General features: G+C 31.7%; 1 protein-coding gene across 1 annotated transcript; it reads left to right on the top strand.

Annotated features, from left to right (window-relative positions):
* The first annotated feature begins 6,384 nt into the window (after positions 1-6,384).
* On the top strand, positions 6,385-13,181 carry LOC133179200 (uncharacterized). The gene is made up of 5 exons (XM_061313994.1): positions 6,385-6,451; positions 7,494-8,800; positions 9,499-9,592; positions 10,800-10,847; positions 12,943-13,181. The coding sequence occupies exons 1-5, from the start codon at positions 6,385-6,387 to the stop codon at positions 13,179-13,181; spliced, it is 1,755 nt and encodes a 584-aa protein (XP_061169978.1).
* The last annotated feature ends 9,473 nt before the right edge of the window (positions 13,182-22,654 follow it).

Below are 22,654 nucleotides of genomic sequence, written 5' to 3'. Positions count from 1 at the left end.
TTCATAGGATGTGGCAAGCTGTTATATAGTATTACCATAGAGTTTTTGGCTTTTAACTACCACAATGTTTTGAAATGAATCAGAATTCCTATATCTGCTACCTCCAAAATCTTAAAGTGTCCTTTCTTTGCTTGGGAGATACTGCAAATGAGCCTTTTTTGATTCATCATTATTGTGAATAACGCTTAGATTTCGAAACGATAAAACTGGTTTAAGCTTGAGAGGAATTACTGCCTAAAAATTGTGAAAGATAAAATACATTTGACGGTAGGTATCTTTGCTACCTGTTAATGATAACCTTAATTCAATTTATATAGGATATTTTGATTTTTGTTCAATTTTCTAAAAAAAGACCTTAAATTACTGTGAGCACATTAATTCTTTACAGAGTATTTCTTTTAGCGTTCATAAACATATTCATTTATTGTACAATTTAACCCAGTTGTTAAATTCAGCACATTATTTTATCAACAGACACCCGTATGAATGAGGATAGGGACCCACAACGACCAGCCTGGCTTTCCTTCACAGAGTATGGCATAATTGGTGTCGCTTCGGTAGTCGCTATTGGAACCCTTAGTGTGTGCTGCAAGAAATGCCTGGGTCTGTTGGCTAAACGCGACGACGAAGATGATGAAGAAGAATACAGACGAAAATTATACAAGAAAGCTAGACAGGCGTTTGGGACTCCTGCTATCCGACCAATGTATATAGATATTCGAAAGACATGAGCTGTTGAGCGTGTTGAAATCAAACTCATTTCTCAAAAAAAAAAAAATGAAAAATGTTCCAAATTGATCAAATATTACATGTATTACTATATGCATAAATTCGTGTTAACAGGGTTGCCAATTTTAATTTTTGAATTTTAAAGCTTATTTCCCCGCAAGTCCTAGACAAAAACGAAACTAAATTTCTTCATTCGTTACATTAGATTAGTCGACTTTATTGTAAGTTGTAGTACGTAAAGCTAGAGTCATTTGTCTAATTTTTTTTATAATAACTATCTAAATGTGACATTTTTTCTTAACATACAGTAGTGGGTTGAAAGGAGAAGCAATATTAGTTAATTATTTAAAAATATTCAGTCAAAATTGTGTTAGCAGCCACTTGAAAGCAATGGCAACTCGCGACCAGCGGCCACTTCCAATTTTCTCGACAATTTTTCCTATTTATTTTTTTTAATATGGAAACACTTATATATTAAAACTTTTCAATAATAAACTGATTATTTATCATTTTCTTACCAAAGTGCTCAGGTAAACAATGTGGCCTATAGGTCTCTTATTTTAAAATAGGGGCTTATATATATATATATATATATATATATATATATATATATATATATTTTCAGTTGTCTTTATTTATTTTATGTTTATTAAGGAATTAATTTAGAAGCCACCTAAGTTATACTATTAGGTTGGGACAGTTTACGCTTTATAAACCGCTTCGCGGTTTATAAAAACCAGCCCAGGTCATACCAGTAGAACTTGGGTAGCTATTAAATTCACTCCTTATACATGTAACTTAATTTTCCATCACTAAATGTACAAAATAAGACAATTTGACCTTCGAAATGACTTCAAAATGTACGTATTTTAAACGTAACGTCAAACGGATTAATACGTTTTTGACGTAAGTCAATTTTATTTGTCAGAGATTGGATTGCATCGGTCATATGACCGGCGTTAAACGGCTAAATGGCAAATGAAGTAAACTGGCAAAACCAAAATTGATTATACTAAACATTTCACTTTTTACATTGAATCTTAGAGGAAAACATGCAATATGCAAACAATTAAAGAACGTCCCTATTTGCTAAAAAGTATCTGTATTTTAACACTCATTATACCTTAAGCTTTCCGTCAGAGAACTCACCAGCCGTTTCAAACCGGCAAGATCGGCATAGGCTGATGTGAAGACGAATAATGACACCCGTAGAATAATGACCGTGAGTCATTTTTCTATGTAAATTGGATGTTAAACATAGTGCTGCACAGATTGAAAGCTTAAGGGGACTTGAAAAATTAGTTCTTTCATATACTTAGCTAATACGAACTATTTGTAAAATTGGCAGCCTATTGACAAATACCTTGATGATACAATATAACAACTATCTCTTTTAAAGTCAACATTTCACAAATTCTAAAGTCGATTCAATAACCCTTTTAGCCAAAGAGAAGTCCGTCGATAAGTCGAATGTTGACTGACGTTTTTGATACATATTGTTAAATATTATTTTGCACAAATAAAACTGCAGTATCAACAAATGTAATTTACTTAGTTGAAAAAATAGCAAGAGTAGACCTGATATTTGTTTTTTTTTTGTTATTTTATTCTTTTATTTTATAACTATCGAAATATTTTGATATTTAACCCCCTAACTAGAAATCCTAGATCCGCTAATCGCAAAAGAATAAACTTTGTACTTTCCTTTTGACAACTCAACACATCCTTTGATAAACATGCTGTTTGTTATATTTGACACGAATTTATGTAAATAATAAAAAACAAACAAGACATCAGTTTAGTGTGTCAAGGTCACACGAATTTGTATCGACCATAGAACTTGCGAAATGATGACTTTAAACGAGACTGTTGAGATCCTTGTTTCATCAACATGTTTGTCAAAAGCTTGCTTCGTTTTAGAAATTATTCGTACATAGAGCATGCATGTAATTTTCGGACATATAGCACAAGTATCTTACAATTTGAAAAAGAAGAATTGTGTGGCGTTTTAGAGAGTTTTGGTACATTTTCATTAAAACCCAAAGAACAAGCATTAATCAGGTCTGGTCGATTTCCAAATATGGAAGTCAAGAATGATAACTGAAATGTGCTATACATATATTTCATATACACGTAAGTGTTTTTTTAAGAAGTCATTAAAGGGACAATAAGGTATTTCTCACATATTAACCGTGACAAAACCTAACATTTTCATTAAAAAAATTCAAATACATTAATACGTGCAATAAGATGTGATAGTTTACGGAGGAACACATCATATGGTCAACATATTATCTATTACAATTATAAAAATTTACCAGAAAATGCTCTATGTCGGTAAAATTAATTTTGCTTAGCCTTCCGATTTTCATCGATGTTGTGATGTTTCCATGCGTATAGATCTACTGCACGCGTGTTTATCGTATAGACTACTTTTAAAATATCATGGGTTTCACAAGCGCTGAATACTTATCTATATATACACGTTAAATAGGCATAAGGAAAAATCTAAAACGTGGGGAAAAGGGATTGTAAATCTAAAACGTGGGAAAAAGGGATTGTAAATTAATGTTCTTAGCCAAACACGGACCTTTTAAAACATAAGAGGTGGGATCATGTACAATGGAGGAGAAATATCCCCTGTCGATCGGTCACACTCCGTGTGTGCTTTTTGTCATGATTGGGCAAACGGAAAAATCAGAGAAGACAATGAACTAACAATTTGTCATGTAAAAAGTCTATGTAAAAAGTCAATCAACATTCGGCTTGAAGATAGATTGTATTTGCTAACAAGAGCATTGTATCGGCCAAAGAATTTGCAAAATGTTGACTTCAAACGAAACTTTGATATTCTTGTATCATCAACTTATTTGTAAACAGCTTGCCTTGTTTAGAAATTGTTTGTACATAGAACACCCTCCTGTGTATCGAATCAATTGGGAGATATAAACTTCATATGCAGGTGATTGCAATTAAAAAAAAGCAAGCTGTCGATAGAAAAGTTGAAGTCATCACGTTTGTCATAAAGTTTTGTTGTTGGTTTGCCATAAGTAGCTTTCCATTGTAAAATATCCAAATAGGTTTAAGAGATCTAAACACATGTAATGCTGTTATAGTACATTTTAATTGATTGTTCGTCCTGTGGTCGTCATAAAAACGCAAGAGAATTAAATGTTGAGTTCAAAACCTTGTCATCAATCATCTCTTTTAAACTTTGTATCACTCTGTTTAGATGGGGGCCATTTTTCATCAGGGATCAATTTCTTATAGGTTGCACAGGCAGCAAAATGACACCAAGGGTTCTTTTTCTACAAAAATACATTTTTCTAAGGCGTGTGGGTCATTTTTCAACGTCGAAAAATGGCCCTAGGTCATTTTTATACGGAGGTCATTATTCGTCTTTACACCTGAAAAAACATACCGTAGATCACTAAATTTTCGCGACACCTTACTTTTGCAAGATAGTCATAAGGTACCGGTATTTAGAAGTAAGACAAAATTTTCACGAATGTTGGTTATTGCCATGATGTAATATACGTGTGAATATTTTTTACTAGTTGGCAGTGCTTGCGTTATCACGCGAAAATAAAGTTGTCGCGGATAAAAATTGATTTACAGAAGGTCGTAGGTACCGCACCGTTGTATATGTCCATGTCAGGGTCACACGATTTTTAGGTTCTGAAACTTAGTTTTTTCTAAGACCTTATACCTTCAAGAATGAAACGATATTTTCATGTGTCATGCAAAAAATCTATTTTTGTCAGGTTTTCTGTTTTCCGTCACGGTGTAGCTTCAAACTTAAAAAAAAATTCTTTCGTTGGCAAGGACGACACCACTATAATAATAATGACAAAATAATTACATCAGAGTGAAAAGATCTTTAATAGAAATGTTTCAAAATTACCAAGGTTTTTTTGTTTTGGAACAAGAAAAGTACATATGTACGTTATGTTGACCTTAGCCCAGTTTAAATCTATTTAATTTAAACTATCCAATATTTCGGATTTTAGACAGTTCCTGTAATTCTTTTAGTATTAGAGTTATCTCAAGTGTCCTAACGAAAGATAAATCACACAGACCACTCCAGAGATTATAATCGGGGTAATTTAGATTGTAGGTCCGTGGTTGTGAATTTTTAAAGACGGTCAGTTCTTTTTCACTGTTTACAACAAATGATTGTTTCTTCTCTTAGAGTAATGAGACCCCTCCCCCCCCCCCCCCCCTCCAAAAAAAGAGAAAAATTGTTTCCCATTTCTGTAAATACTTAAATACTTTAACTCTAAATCAATTGGTTAATTTAAGATATGATGTTGTATTTATGCGATCATTCCGGTTAATAAATTTGAAATTTGAAATTATCATTTAACAAAAACACAGATATTAAATGATGAATCAAGCAAAGAACTTTATCGTGAAATATAGTCTGAGATTTTTTTTTTTATCGAAGTCTAATATGATAGGGCAAATAATTAAAAGGGAAAAAAGCTCTGTCATTACAAATTAATTTTTATAATTGAAGGCATTTACAAATAAAAAAAAAACAAAAGCATACTCACTACATGTCAAATAAGAGAGAAGATAAAGTAACATTTTCTGTCATATTAAAATGGCTTTTAATAAACTGGATGAAATATTACAGGTTCTTTATTTTTTACACAGTCATAGTTAAGCTAAAAGCTCTTGAATTTACTTTAACACAGTCGAGTTGGTGTTGTTTAATGATGTGTTAGATATTGTGATTAGTGTCACTTACTGGAATAAAAAAAATATAAACATATGTATATTTGACATCTTATGTTGTTGAAAAATGCCTTCCTTGTTTTATTTTGCTTTTACTTGAACATGTTACCCATTTGCAAGTTCATATAAATTGTAGATTTGAAATATGTGAAAAGGCAATTTCTACAATTAGCTTAACAAAATAACTTAATTACCCATATCCAGGATATTAAGCGAATAGAATATATAAAGTATTACTTTATTGTTTCAAAGGTTTCTATACAGATAAAATAAAGTATGTCAATATGAAAAACTGATACATGTATTTACTCGTTTTGTTTTAATTAAATGTGGTCTTTCTTTGCAATTGAAGACACAAAGAAAAAAAAGCATGAAAAGATGACTGACATTCAAGTCTTTTAAACCTCATTTGGCACAATACAATATGTAAGATACAGAGTATGGATTTAATACTGAATATAGGTATGGTGATTTAAGATAATGGCAATTTCGATAGATTTAGATAAATGCATTCTGTATTCTTATATCTTAGTTTGACTTTGGATTGACCCCCATTAAGGGAATCATGAGAATAAAAATGTGAAACCAGTTTAATCCTCGTTTTCAATCCCTTCCAAAATAACCTTAATTTCAGTATGTGTTCTATTAACCTATAGGTATGCCGTGAAGAAAAGATGATGGGGGTATATTTTAATTAAGTTATCTTTAAGTAATTTTTTTTTTTTTTTTTTTTTTTTTTTTTTTTTTTAGAATTTATTGCTTTATTTTAATTCTGACAAAACTACACTTTTATTAACACATTGCCAATTGAACTGAAGAATACTCTTAAGATTGTTATTTGAAAAAAAAATTGTGAAAAATTTCTATAAATTATTTACTTACATTCTTAAATATTCTATTGAAATATTTTCATAGATGGAAAAGAAGACGATAAAGAAGATGATATGTGGATTCTTGTTGATGTTCACAATAGCATGTTCTGGTATGTAATAATATACATGTACGGCTTTTGTATCCTTTGTTGCAATAGAATGTTCTGGAATGTACTCATGTACGACTTTTGAATCCTTTGTTGCAATAGCATGTTTTGATTTGTAATATTAATATTAATTTTTTTTTAAATTATATACATTAAATATGATTGTTGCACAATGAAATGATGCGCAATAATAAATAGATGTGAAATAACGGCAACTTGCAATATTCATATTTACATGTACTCAATATAAAAAAAAAAACGTGTTTTTTTTTTTTGTTGCTTTTTTTATATATACATTTTAATGAAATAAAAAAACATAAAAAGGTATAAGTTCTTTGTGGCCTTTTTTCTTTATGAAATTACTTTAAATCCGAGAAAAAAAAATGATTTGGCGACATCGGCAATTATCCCTGAACATGATGAAAAAGCTTGGTTTGAACAGAAAAAAAAATCAGCATTAAATAATTTAAGGTGCATTTCATGTGGCATAGTTTAAATCTTTGCCAAGCTCAAAGCTTCACTTATTTACAGAAGGGTGAAACGTTTCGTTTAGCAAAGTGTTAGGAAAATAGAAACATGTATTTCTGAAATATTCTTTCCCCCTAAATTTATTTTTCTATGTTGAAATCACGATGTTATATAAATTTCATTTCTTAGATCCTTATATTAAGATTGTTTATAAAGACTGCATTAGACTATACTTAGGGAAATGCTAACTCAACTGAAATGTATTTTCCTGTTTTACAAATGAGTTCATTATAACGAACACAATATTAGCGAAATGCTGAATAATCCAGGGGCCTCAATGCAACACACTTACGTTCCTGCCTTACCAAGGTCATCAAAGTCCCTGTGCCATCAATGAATTTGTCAGTAGCTTCCATCATCTAAAAATAAGTTTTACCAAATTAAAAAAAAAAAAAAACGCTCTTGGGTACTAAATTAGCTTTCAGACTTTTTGTAAATTTCAAAGTTGAAAAATCCACTCTGAATAAAATCAACTGAGACTCAACATAAACTTAAATGGAATTGTTTTACTTTACAGCCAATGAAATTCCAGATAATCAGGGAAAAGAATTTATCATTGGATTTATGGAGGCTGACGAGGCCTGGGTAGGAAATTTTTCAGAAAGCCCATTGAAGCTGTTCATTACGACTGCGTCTGAAAAACCTGTGAATGTCAATGTTTCTGCTCCAATGTCGAAGGCCCTCTACCAAGGTGACCGGTTCATCATTAAAAAGGGGACTATAAAACAGATATCGATTCCTAAGTCTCTAAGATTACGGGGAACAAAGCGTGCAAAGAAAGCAATTCACATTGTCTCGTCCGATGAAATTGTTATTTTTGGAATAAATCAAGCGAAGTTTTCTACCGATGGGTTTCTTGGAATACCTTTGGATGTTTTGGGAACTAAGTATTTTGTTCCATCTTTCTTTTCAACTGCTCAAAATTTTTTCCAGTCGGCCATTGTTATAGTAGGGACACAAGACAACACCAAGTTGAACATCAAACTTCCCATGACACACAAATTAAACATACGCCTTGAAGGAAAGCGTTACAGTCAGGGTGAATGGATTAACATAACAATAAATAAATTTGATACATTACAGCTTCTTTGCCACGGTGATTTAACAGGGACCCTTGTTTTATCTTCGCAAAAAGTATCTGTTTTCGGAGGATCTACTGTAACGTCAATCGGAGTAGGATTTTCTCGCGATCACATTGAAGAACAAATACCACCTGTAAATGTTTGGGGAAAAAAGTTTGCAGTTAATCCATTTCCCGATACAAATCCAAACACTCTTCGATTTTTAGCCAGTGAAGATAACACTACAGTCAACATTGATAATAAGAAAAATGTTCATATCATGGAAGGGAATTTTCATGAGACACATGTGGATCGTTTTGTGTTTATTTCTTCCGACAAGCCAATTTTGTCTGTTCAGTATGTTCCGAGTGGAACATGTATAGATTTTTTTCCATTACCAGGTTGCCATAAAGGCGACCCAGCTATGGCTTTAATTCCCCCAACAGAACAAAGTAACATACTCTACTCGTTTTTAACACCAGTTTCATCTCTGAATTTAAACTTTAATAACATATTCATGTTTATTATAGAAGATTCTCAGGAAAACGGAATATTACTTGACAACAAAGCTATCAAAAGAAGCGACTTCCACAGTGTAGTACACAGGCACAATCTAACGGCTGGATATATACAGATACCACCCGGTAGTCATATCATAGAACATTCTTCAGAAACATTGCCCTTTAGTGGGATACTTTATGGTGGTATTCAGTATGAGTCATATGCGTTCCCAGTTGGTCAAAGGTTTGCCACGATAAATAAGGTATACTTCCCATTTGTAATTTAAATTGTTCTGCTCGAAATGACAGAATATGTAACATGCAATGACTTGTAAAAAATATAATCTTTTAATTTTCAGAAACAAAAAAGTGATGACGATTTGAGTCATAAAAATTGAAGGAAATGCATTTTAAAGTATAAACGGCAAAATTAAAGTTTCTTCCTATTAATTTTTCTTAATTTTTTACGATAGCTTAGTCGGCTTGCTTGTAGGTTTAAGCAAAGACCGCGACAGAAATAAACAAAAAAGTGTTAACTGTTCCTTCGCTAAGCGCTCTGCACTACGGAGTGAAAGTTTCGGGTCTTTCAGATGGCCTCAAAAATCGAGGCCTCATCTCACGGCAGGCGTTGGCACGATTAAGAACCATCATGGCTTAATGGCCCAAAGTGCTGAGTAAAGGTCTAAATATGACTCCCTTCGATGGTATCTGGTGATGTCTCATATGAATGATATAATCTTGCAAGGACACGTCAAATTTTAAAAATATCAATCATTTAATCAATTTTTCTTCTCTGAAGTTATCAAAGAAATTTTGATGAATTTTGCCGTTGCATAATGTTTCGTTTGTTTTGAAAGCCCCAGAAAAGGCTCTAATGAGTAGGAAGGCTGACAGTACTTAGAGTACATGCAAAGCATTATTGGATCTCTTTCTTTACTACTTTCCTATTAATTTTTTTTAGAAAGAATGTATCCCTAGTGCGATGGATATTGGAGATGGTGTAGACAACGATTGCGATGGACAAGTAGATGAGGAGATTTGTAATGATCTGAAAGGTAAATAAGTCACTTCCTTACGTTTGAAATAATCTCAATTGTAGAAAAAAGCTCGTCTTAACATAGATATTTAAATATATTCACTGCCAATATCCGTTACGGTAGCTCAGTCGGTCGCTCCGTGATCGGAAGGTTGTGTGTTCGAATCACGGCCGCGACTGACCTGAGTCGATAAAAAATAGGTAGCAACTGTTCTTTCGCCAAGCGCTTGGCAATTTGAAATAATTTGCGGGTCCTTCGGATGAGACCTTATAAACCGAAGCCCCATGTCACGGCAGGCGTTGGCACGATAAAAATCCCTAACTTCTCAAAGGCCCTGAGTGCCGAGTAAAGGTCTAAATTTGAAGCCCTTCACCGGTATATGGTGACGTCATTATAAGAGTGAAAAAATTTCGAATGGGGTATAAAACAACATACAATAAATCAATCAATCACTGCCAATATATTTGGTTTTATTCCGTCATGGCCCTAATGCTTGATGGCAATTTAATACAGTTATATAAATGAAAGCATTCCTGACACTAGAAGAATGAGATGCACCATAGCTTTTATTTGTATTTTAGATTAAGAACAAGGTATGGGTTCAATACAAATCTTGTCCTGTGTTTTTCTTAAAAAATGAAAATGATGTAAAAAATTAAAACTCATGCTTTCTGAATTATTGAAATTCCATGCAGAAAGATGATACAGAGCATTTTTCTCACACAACATTCTAAATGATAATTGTGACGTCATAAACATGTGTGTTTTCCCGTATTTTCTTAAAAAGTTGCAGAAGAATTTTCTTTTAGATAATATTGTCCACAGTCATCGCCCACGAAGATTTTGAGATATGTGATTTTTCAAAGAATTTTACACAACATATCCGAAAATTAAAGTGGATGATGGCTGTGGACACTATTTTCTTAAGGAAAATAACCCTTGAAATGGGTCATTTTGAGTCTTTTTATGTTTAAAATAGAGAAATGCATCAAACTAATGACATCATATTTCCAGAATGGTACTCCTTCATGCCGTATTCTTTCCTGATTTATCACAGTCATATACTCAATCAATATTTGAGCCAGTTTCAAAACTTTTTGAACGCATTAAATTTTTAGGGCACAATAAAGCTAAAACCATACCTTCTTCTTTGATCACTGACCCGACTTTCCTTAAATGAATTTTAGCATTTTTTAGAATGCAATATTAAAGACTTCTATTTCAGATAATGATAAAGACGGACAAAAAGATGAAGATTGTTTAAGAAGATTAAGTAAGTGTAATACTGTCGCTATTTATGTGCAACTTATTCGAATACTTGAAATATTGAACTTTTATACAAAATTTTTTATTTTTACTTTAAAAAATTACCCCTATCAGTCTTTAATTTGCTCATTCTTTAAATACATACTAGCTGTAGTTTGGAGAAAAAATCATGATTGATAACTGATGAAACGCTCATGAAAATTAACATAACTGTTATGCTTTTCTTTTTGTTTACTGCTATCAAATGCTTAATTTACCTTTTCTGAGTTCGCCTGTGAAATCTACGTCAACAAGACTTACAACCGCTCTTTTTTCAGCCAGAGATTTCCAAACTGGTTTTGTTATTGATTGTATCTTATCGGCAATGAATTTTCTTCAATTTTGTAAACTTAATTCCATAAAACAGTAAAAATGATTTTTTTAATTTTTATTTTTTAAGTTTTTTTTTGAAAATTGAAGTCAAAGTATGAGAGAGAGAGAGAGAGAAAGAGAGAGAGAGAGAGCATACAAGAAAAAGTAAATCTTCTTTGTATTTTTGTATTTTAATATCTTTTTTTTCAATTGAAAAATGTACTATCGGAGGAAAGTATGTGAATTTTTTTTTTTTTTTTTTTTTTAGAAAAAGATCATAAAAGAGGTCTTAAAGTCAAATCTAATTTCAATCGTTTTAAGGTACGACAAGGCAAACCACCCCAACGACAACTATGACTACACAAGTACCATCAACTACATCGGCATCAAAGTCAACAACAGCAAGTATAAAAATTACAACATCGACAACAACTGGTGCAACGACATTAATGCAAATAGTTACAGTCTCAAAAGAATCAACAGCAAAATATTCTTCTAAGGCAGCTACAGCAACAACATCGGCATCGAAAAAAATAACAACGATACCAACAACTCCAAAATCAACAGCAACTTTAACAATTAAACCATCGATAACAAAAGATACAACTACAAACAACTTTCTACCAGTTGTTACAATATCAAAGACAACAACATTAACATCTTCAACAATGAAAAGTACAGCACCATCAGCTATACCGATGTCAAAACCGACAACTTTTACAAATTTGTCGACAACTGATATAGCTACGTTCGTTCCAGTACACATAACAGAAATACTCTCTACTGAGACAAGTAAAACAATATCCAATACGAAATCAAATATACCGAATACGAAATCAACAGTAATTACAACAAAAAATTTGACCACAAGTATAACTACACCATTGGCAATAGATACAACATCAAATACAGCTACAGAAATTCCTTATTCTAAGGCAACTTTACCAACAACATCGAAAAGTACAATATTGATTTCAACAATGACACCGGTACAAACTACGACAACAACACTGACATCACCAGTTACAAGCTTGAGTCCAATACGCATAGGTAAGTTTAAAATAAACTTGATTATAGAAAAAAAAAACCCAGATCACTGCTTATACTTACTTTCTCCTTCGAATAGAGCGAGGATTTAGGGTTGAAAAATTAACGTAAATAACTTTTCAATGCTAATAAACACTTGAAAAAAAAATCATTAAAAAGATTTTGAAAACTTAATATACATGCCCAAATACAATAGATTTGAAAATTCATGAATCTTATAGAATTTAAAGCCATGGTAAACTTCTAAACCTATATCAACCTTGCTTTCATGTCTCTTCCACAATGTTCTGGGATTAAATCAGTCTTCCCTGTTTCTGTTCTTTTCGAGATCATGAGATTTTTTCTATGCTATAAAACAAAAGTACTGCAACTGAGTTATTATTGATATTGGTTAATGTTTATTGTTAGTAACATTTCAATTTCGAATCATTATTATTGGTCGATACTTTACACCACTTAGATTGTAAAAGTTTGATTGAATTAAAATTAAAAATAGTTCCTTCCTTTTAAATAATGTTTGTTTTATCAGAGTAGATCTGCGTTGTATTTCAATTTGTTTAAAAGGTTCCTTTTTTATTCTTAACACATTATATCTTTATACAATTATAACCGCACATTACATTTACATAACGTAAATGTACATTTATTAATGCAATTGTACAGATTGTTTAATTTAGCTTGCCATGTATTAATTATTTTAACAGAAGACACACAGAATATGATTAAGGACCCACAACATCCACCATGGCTTTCCTTCACAGAGTATGTAATAATTGGTGGCGTAACTTTAGTTGTAATTGGAACTCTCGGAGTGTGCTGTAAGAAATGTCTAGGTCTGTTGGCAAAACGCGACGACGACGAAGATGATGAAGAAGAATACAGACGAAAAATGTACAAGAAAGCTAGAAGGGCGTTTGGGGCTCCTGCTATCAGACCAGTGTAGATCGATTTTCGAAAGACATGAGCTGTGGCTATCAAATGAAGATGTCAATTAATTATCCTTGTTCCAAAATCAATCTTAGGAATAAATAATCATACAAATACTTCAATTTTACAAGATTGTCATTTTTGTCACTTTAAAGCTTATTAACATACAAGTCCTATGTTTGACTGAAAGTAAAAAAAAATTAAATTTGATAATGATGGAAAGAGGGGTGTCAATATACATTAGATTTTTCAAGGTATACCCTAGAATCAAGAAAATTTATGATATTTCATTGGGTACGGAAATTTTGTTAATATCATTAATGAGTAAATGACATTTACCTACAATAATGAATAAAGAAGTATATGCTTGAAAGATATGATTTATGCGTAAAATAATGGTTACATTATCTCAACATAAGTGGGACCATTCATTAAAGTGAATAGATACACATGCAAATTTTATTTTGTGTAATTGTTAGACTAGGTTTGTCGACATAAATTGCATGTTATAATACATTTAGTTGGAATCAATTGATTTTTTCTACACATAGTAGCAGATTGAAAGGGGGCTGGAAAAAATAGTTATATAATTAGCTTATAAAAGTGTATTAATACGAGTCAGTAACTTAATTAGTGGACAAAATAGCACAAGAAAACCCATATATGTATTTGTTTTCGTTATTTTATTCGCCTGCTTTTTGAATTCAAAATATTAATATTTTGTTATTTAACGCCCCTTATTGGAAATCCTGGAGCCAGCTATGGCAAGGGAATTGTTTTTGTCCTTTTTTTGACAGTTTGATTTTTTTTTTAATAAACATGCATCTTTTTATGTTCCTTAGTTCGTATAACCTTGCCAAGGAGACTGAGCTCGATTTTGCCCAAATCAGGCGAAATAAGAACACTTGTATAAGAATAAATAATGTAATTTATTTAGTAAATAGTGAGAAGATATATACAAAACAGGGTGTCATTCATAAAAATAAAAAAAAAATTACTATTATGATAATACATGTGGTGCTGAATGCAATCATGACCCCCTAATATACACGCGTTACGCATCTAAAAAATAAATATCTATACACAAGAACACCGAATAGGGGACCAAAAAAACTAGAGAGATTATGCAACACATGTACAAAATACACGACAGACCCCCTACCGTAAACACGTATGAAAAAAAGTAGAATTTTAAAAATGCCTGTCCACAATAAAGGTAGGTAGCCACAAAATCTTAGGCTAAGCAAAAACTTAACCCAAAATATACTGTAAAAACATCATGTAAAAATAGCGGCATCAAAAAACTGCATGTCCACAAAAAGATTGGGAGCCAAAAAACCTTTGGCCAAAAAAAAAATTAGGCCAAAAAATACTATAACAAACAATTATCTTTGGAAGTAGATGGAGTATATTTCACTGCTCAGCAATAATGTGGCTTCTCATCCAAAACAAACAGATTGAAATATATATGTTATTAAATAAATATATATTAAAAAATCATAAAGAGATTTAAAATGTGATGGATTCATTATAAATCAATGCCCTTTGTACTGTTTTTCATTTTGAAACTACAAAATGTTGTTTAAAACTTCTTAAAAAACCTTATTTTCAACAATCTCGATCTAATGACCACGATTTTTATCACGCTTAGGGAGAATCAGAGAGGTGATTCCATGTTCCATTTTTCTAGCTGATATCAGATGCTTGCAGAATAAACCCTCTAAGCCACGATTTTATTTTTAAGCAATGTTTTGATCTTTGTAATAAGTAACTCCCATATTATTTGATAGTAAATAATTTAAATGGCAATGATGTCTTATCATTCATGACATGATTACGGGAAATTATTATTACTTTATTGTGTATTTAACTATCTTTGAGGTCCTTTACAAAATCAAAGGGATGCGAACAAGAACATAGTAATTTTCATTTCTTTTCGATATCAGTTGATGTTTATCATGCTTTAAATTTGATATAGAAACCAAACTTAACTTTTACTATGTGTACTTGCCAAACCACACAAATTACTCAAAATAACGCAACAACTATAGCTTGTTACTGTGACAACAGCAATGAAACACATGAATATAACGAACATTATTCAAGCTCCAAAGTCCTTTAAACAATACAAAATAGGAGCAGAGCAAACACGGACCTCCAAAACATCAGAGGTGGGATCAGGTGCCATGGAGGAGTGAGCATCCCTTGCCGACCGGTCACACCCGCCGTGTGCTCCTTGTCATGATCAGGAAATAACGGAAAAATCCGTCGACAATTCAGTGTGTAAATAATCAGGCGCTTAGCTGCCTATACGCAAATACGCAAGTGCGTACACGTCATTTTCAGAAAAAAAAAAAGAAAAGAAAAAAAAAATAAGAAAAAAAGAGAGAGAATTACTCGGAGAAAAAAACCTCAGTACCATCCAACAAATATTCGTGTTTCAAATTATTCTGTGTCATACTGTGTCGATTTAAATTTTAAATTATCATGCTGTATGATAAAATTTTTATTTAATAACTGACAAATCCAAATAAATCATTCATTATTTTGTCATTGTTCTATCATACATTGATAATTTTATTTTAAAGATCTTTGAAAAATTAAATTTCAGCCACATCGTTGAATACTATGGTCTACTAGTATGATTTACAATACGATATTTTTTTGTTTATAATTAAAATTTTGTTTTTAAACGTTAAGAATGATTATATGATACCAATTAATATATCGGTTAAATTTTTAGCCTCAATTAAATGTACAATAAGTTTCCATGGAATATTAATTTTCGTTAAAACAATAAATATTAAATTACTATGTCTTTTATTTCCTAAACAAAAACTAAATGGCATAATGTTTATATTTTAAGAAAAAGAATGAAATATTTGGTAAAACTCCGGAGCTTCTGTGCCCTCACCAGCAGGCACGTAGTATCAGGGGAGCCTCCCCACTACTTATTCCCAAAACCTTACCTTTTACTATTGAATGATTGATTGTATATTGTTTTACGTCCCATTCGAGAATTTTTCATTCATATAGAGACGTCACCATATACCGGTGAAGGGCTTCAAATTTTGACCTTTACTCGGCACTCAGGGCCATTGAGCAGTGAGGGATCTTTATCGTGCCAACGCCTGCCGTGACACGGGGCTCGTCAGGTATCGTCCTAAAGACCGAAAGACCCGCAACTTTCACTTCAAAGTGCCGAGCGCATGGTGAAGGAACAGTTGCTACCTATTTTTTTTATCGACTTAGGTCTGTCGCGGCCGAGATTCGAACTCACGACCTCCTGATCACGGAGCGAGCGCTCTACCGACTTTTTACTATTGAAAAAATGTACATTGAAAGGGTGGACCCCCACTGTTTGTTGCACCATTGTTAAATCATGTTAATTTAGTAATGTATTAATAAAAATTTGGTTTGTGAAAGATGGACACCCCCCCTCAACACCCCCCCCCCCCCCACACACACACACAAGAAATAGGATTTCGAATTTTGACAATCTTCCTTTTTCGTCCTTGCTTGACAAAATTTTTTAAGTTGTAATTTTTTCCTGGCTGGCAAAAGCTATATTACGTGCCTGACCAGAGCCCTTAAACACTGCCGGGGGGGGGGGGGGGCTCAAGACCCCCCATCCAACCCCTACCGTTCTCTGCGTACACATCATTTCTATTCTGGCTGATAATGGCCTAACAATTAGTATGAAAAACGTCAGTCAGCATTTGACTCAATGATAAATTGTATTTGCTGACAAGGTCATTGTATCGGCCATAGAACTTACGAAATGATGACTTTAAACGAGACTGCTGATATTCTTGTTTCATCAACTTGTTTGTCAATAATTTACCTCGTTTTAGAAATTGTACATACGTAGTGCATGCTCTTGCGTATTGAATCAACTGAGAGAAATAAATAATGCCTTTAATTACCTGTACTTAATCAAAATAATTTTCCTCCATCGATAATGTTAATCTTCTGCAGATCGAATAAAGCATTAATTATCTACAAGAGAAAAAAGAAGTTTCATTGGACCATGATTCTAGTATAAAGAACTTTTTTACAATGTTATATCAGACTTTGTAAGGTTTACAGAGGAATGGTTAGCAATCTTAAGACTGCTGGACTTTGCCCAGAAGAAATAATTTAAAAACATCCTCTTCTTACGCCGCTGTATAGAACATATGTACCGCTTTTTTAGCCATTTAGAGTTCAGAATAATGATTTGCATAAATTTTGGAATCTCTATTTGACATACTTGCATAGCTGATTAAATTGGGAAGATGAATTATGAGTGGAACAACGTTATTTTTTTTTAGCAACAGTAATTAATTTTTTTTAATTCAGTGTTGAGTCCGGAAAAATAACAAAATAGTTTCTGAAAAAGGGCAGCCTCCTCCTAAATCTTTATTCCTGTTTAGAAAAATGTTAACTGGCTCCTCATAATCGACCTTTGCTCCATTTCCATTAAATATTAGAAAGGTATTACTGAGCGCGTTCTTAATGTAGCAATATTTTTTAAAGTCAAAAGTCAACAACTTTTTCGCCATACTTTGAGAACGGAATACAAAACATAGAATAGGCAATGTAAAGTGATGAAAAGAAATTGTAAAGAACACATGAAATATGACAAATAAATAACACTTTAGTACGACTGCAAAATGGCAGCTGTGTTAAATTTTATAAATCAAATTGCGACGATGGAGGAACAATGATAAAGTAAAGAAATGGATTCTCCAATGAGTTAAGGCCTTTGTTTGCAATTAAAATATTAAGAAACAACTACAACACCGTGGACACCTCAATTATAAAAAATCTAGGAATTACAGAATTGTACGGATTTCTAAATTTAGATTTTTATCACAACATAATCAAACTTACGTTAACAAAAATGTTTTTAAAGGGAATAAAATTAATTAATTTATACTTAGATTCTGAGCAACATAAAATGAAATATTCAAATTTTAACCTGTTCATAACATAAAATCATTTATTCGTTATGAATGGAGAGAATGTGTGACTCTGGATAAAAGACCTCAAATATCTTCTGTTGATGTCACAATTTACTGTGTAAAATTATCAAGAAACTGCTGGGGGTAATATACACAATACAAACACAGTTGAACGAAAAATTGACAAGCTATTACAGTACAAAGATTTAAGGTAGTCCAGAAAATAGTTTATATCCACGTTTTGTTCATCATCCTAAAATCTAATATCATCTAAATCAATATGTGTTAATGGTTTTCATCCTTTTATTTTTTAATTATATTTTTATTCATTTATTTATTTATCTATTGCGTTCACTGTTATTGTGTGTAATGTTTCTTTAAGAATCTATGTAAATTTTCAGATTTTACTGAACTTGAGGGTTGATTCAAACATTTTTAAATTCATGACGTCAAGCCTCTGATGGGGGCTCAGCAGGGTACCAAAGGATTTACAAGTAATTTATTGAACTCCTAGGGAACACCAAAACTGGGTTAAGCCATATTGATACGCAATCTTCGTTGCAAAATTTACATCGACAATGCTGATATCACTCATTTGCAATAGCCTTTGGACGTATCATGGAAGTCTAATTAATATTCAACGAAGGAACGTTATGAACCAAAAATATATTTTCTGCATTTCTGCATTTTTTGGAATGCAGCTGAGGCTCCTTTCTAAATTTATCGCCATAGTACCAACAAAATTTATCATACACCATAGACAAGTGTTCTTGGGGTTTTTTGTCATAAAAAAGAGGAGAAGAACATGAGATGATTTTGCCTAATTTTTCACTTTTCCCCTGCAAGGTTTCCTTATCCAAAAATACTTTTTGCCGAGTTGTTGACATAAGTGCTGTAATTCAAAGGATACTAATAAGTACATATATAAGTTAAAAAAGCTTCAAGACTCTGTATTAAGTTTTAAGCTTCCTCATGTGATCTGAATTGCTAATTATCACAATATATTTTTTTATACATTACACGATGAACAGGAAACCCATTGGTTGCCAATTATATCAATACTATTAACCAGAGACCCGTTTTAGAAAATAACTTAAGACTAAGACCAAAAGTTGTAGTTGGTTGTAAATCTTGCAAAATTAATGTTTCCGTTAAAAACTGCTGGCATAAAAATATCGCTCTTAAAAAAATAAAAACTATTTTCAAATCAATATAAAAAAGAAAGTTATTCACAAAATTACATTTTGGTTTTAGTCCTAAGTTCTTTTATAAAATGGGGCCCAGGAATTTTGTTATTTCAAGCAAAAGTACAAGTCATCCAGAACCGACCCCAACGGTACAATTTCAGAATTGAAAGCAGAGTTATTATAATTGTAAAAATTTTTGCAAAATTACAAAACTTTCAGAAATTTATCTATCTTTGTTTCCATGGTAACAGCAATTTTGAAAAAAAAAAACTTTGGGAGACACTTACATATTAATGTAACTATGGAATGAATTTAATAGTTACTGGGTTGGGGCAGTTTACGCTTTATAAACCGCAAAGCGGTTTATAAAAAAAAGTGTAAACTGTTCCAACCCAGTTTATACCGTATAAACTGGGTAGCTATTAATTTCATTCCTCATAATTTTCATTCATTTAATGTAAGAAAAAATGTGATTTTCCTTAAAGAAAGACTTCAAACTGTACAAAATTTAAATGTAACGTCAGGCGGATCGATACGATTTTGACGCAAGTTATTGTTACGTAGGCAACCAAATTTATACAATATAAAGTAATTTTTTTATCCAATCAAATACAGCGTTATATCCAGAATTAAATTATTACGCAATGAAATATCCATAGACATTAAATTCAAATTAAAAAGAAAATCCACATGTTTGTTTCCAAATGTTTGTTTAACCTTTTCCATATTTTGTATAAATCCGTTTGATTCCAGAAAGAATTCCTTAATGTTTCAAAAGAATAGGCTTTGCAGTTACTTATAGATGATGATGATGATAATAATAATAATAAATAAAGTCGAATCAAAATGACCAAGTCTTTTTAAAAACAAAATACAGGTACATATACAGGTACCGTTGACCCTAACCAAGTTTATTTCTATAAAATAAAATATTCAATATTCCCGTATTTCATTTATTTTATCGAATTCTTCATTTCGTGACAAAATATGTCGCACAGACCACTACAGAGATAGTTTATCAGGTGTAATTTAGATAAGAGGCCGGGTCAATATTTGTAGGTTTTAAAGGGCGGTCAGTTTTTCAGTTTTTACCACATATGATTGACTTCTGAAAAAGTAATTAGAAGGAAAAAAAGTTTTTAAAATAACATTACTTTCTGGTATTTTTCCTGCAAACTAATAAAACTATGAAACTTGAATGTGAGAAAAAGCATTTACTAACACCCACTTCTTATGGATTATAATATATGTCTCCCTAACCGGGAAAAAGAAGTTCACAAAAATAACCATTTCAGAAAGAAAGTACAACAACTGAAAAGTAAAAAGAGGAATGCAAGACAAATGCATGAAAAATTTAGGCTATTATTATTCTGAAATTCCTGTACATACAAAAGAATATGATGTAGAAGGATGTAAAAAGGATATTGATACAGTTTTGTGGCACGGGACTGTACACCTAAAATTTAAGAAAAAAATGAAATAATTTGTGAACATAATAAATTTAAATTTGCATGGTTCCATCTGTTTTAATGATTTCTATACTGGTAAAATAAATTGCAAATCGAAAAGTAAAAGAGACTGCATTTTGCTTAATGACTTTTTGCAATATAATATATAGTTAACATTGAATGACCAAAAAGGAAAAAAAAGTATGAACAGATGTATGGTATTCTAGTATAAGAAAGTTCATTTTTTATCTTAATATTAAATGCGACATATGGAATAAGGATTTAGTATTGAACTGTTGGTAAGGTGATTGAAAATATTGACGATATATAGATAAAAATCTTACTGTGATGATTTATTATTTTTACTTTTATCTTAGTTACGCTGTGACTTGACCTTCTTACACGAATCATTGGGATAAAAAAAGCAAAACTAGTTTAATCTTCTTTATTTAAAACTTATAAAATTGGCTGAATTACCTTATTTCAGTTTATGTTGTACTAAATTCTAGGTTAGCATTGGAGAAAAAGTGATGGGGGTATATCATAATGAAGTTATTGAAAACCAATTTATGATATCAACCTTAACCAGGAACCTATATATTAAATTATTACGAGTATTTTAAAAGAAAATATTAATTCTAGAATGCTAATTCGCGTAAATTTCAATAGATATTATGCATTTGAATCTTGTATCGATATGTTACCCTCTTTCCTTAATATTCTTATGAAATATTTTTTTAGGTTGGAAGAATGAGGATTAAGAAGAAAAGGATATGTGAATTCTTATTGATAGCTTTGATAACATGTTCTGGTATGTATGCATAAAAGTTTATGAAATCCTATCAAGTAGAGTATTTAAAGAAATGCATAGAAAACATTATTTTTTCCCCCTTTTATTATATCATATTTTCAGAGTATAGGGTTCAGCACCTGCATAAAAGAATCTCTGTTTCAATGGGTAAAAAAGCAGATGGGCAAATATGACAGGGAAAATGGCCACAAAGCGACGATTGTGTTGATAAAAATATATCAAATTGCCAAGAACATGTCCACATAATATAAATTTTTATTGATCAGGACGTTGCATGCACTTTTCTTTAAAATTTCCATGGTCAACAGCCTTATAATAGAAAAAAAGTTCTCATACAGTGGGTCAACTCTCCATTTTTTTTTTTTAAATTGGGTTATTCTATTTTTTTTTATCATTTAAAAGCTTAAAAAAATGGAGTCAAGTCCCACTCTATTTAAAAAAATCTTTTCTTATGGGAAGTTCTTGTTCTTGCTTTTGTGCATGCTCTGAAAATTTCTAAGTCCACATACTGCACAACAATCTATTTTTTGATTTTGTCTTGAGAAAATTATTTTTAGCATGTACTTGTAGCTACCATACTTTGAACTTAATAAAGAAAGTAAAATATGGTCATCACCTTGTAGAACAGAGATCCGTCATTATATTTTAAGAAAAAAATACTTTAAATATATTGATAAAAAGTATGTGTGATCTCTGTTCTTTTCGTGAGACAAGAAAATAAATAAGATACTCTGACTGACTGTAATGCTCACAAAATGTTCTCAACATGTATTTGTCCGTGTGCGATTTCTATTTCCATAACACGCAGATACACGCACTTAATTCTAATATTATTTTTAACAAGCTACATCGAGAACACATTTGAAAGGTCTTTTATCATAACCTCTTTTTGTAAAATACAGACAGAAAAAGGGGTGAGCTCATTGATATATAATGCTGACTTGCAGGTAACTGAAGTGCACATTCTTCTTCCGACTTTGAAAAATCTTCAATGCGTATACAAGTACTCTGAGTTGTAATTATACTCGACAAGAATTTTTAAAAAAAGTTGTTTGATTTCCTTAGGCATTGAGATTCCGGATAATCAGGGAAAAGAA

This window comes from Saccostrea echinata, unplaced genomic scaffold (assembly GCF_033153115.1).
Source record: "Saccostrea echinata isolate AGI-Se365-2 ecotype Australia unplaced genomic scaffold, CSIRO_AGI_Sech_v1 ptg000004l, whole genome shotgun sequence".
NCBI lineage: Eukaryota > Metazoa > Mollusca > Bivalvia > Ostreida > Ostreidae > Saccostrea > Saccostrea echinata.
The sequence above is the reverse complement of the archived record's forward strand: the minus strand, read 5'-3'. Positions and strand labels throughout refer to the sequence as shown.

Coding starts and splice junctions, on each gene's coding strand:
- LOC133179200 (XM_061313994.1), top strand. CDS start 6,385: ATGGAAAAGAAGACGATAAAGAAGATGATATGTGGATTCTTGTTGATG. Junction 8,801..9,498: donor GGTTTGCCACGATAAATAAG/GTATACTTCCCA, acceptor AATTTTTTTTAG/AAAGAATGTATCCCTAGTGC. Junction 9,593..10,799: donor GATTTGTAATGATCTGAAAG/GTAAATAAGTCA, acceptor CTTCTATTTCAG/ATAATGATAAAGACGGACAA.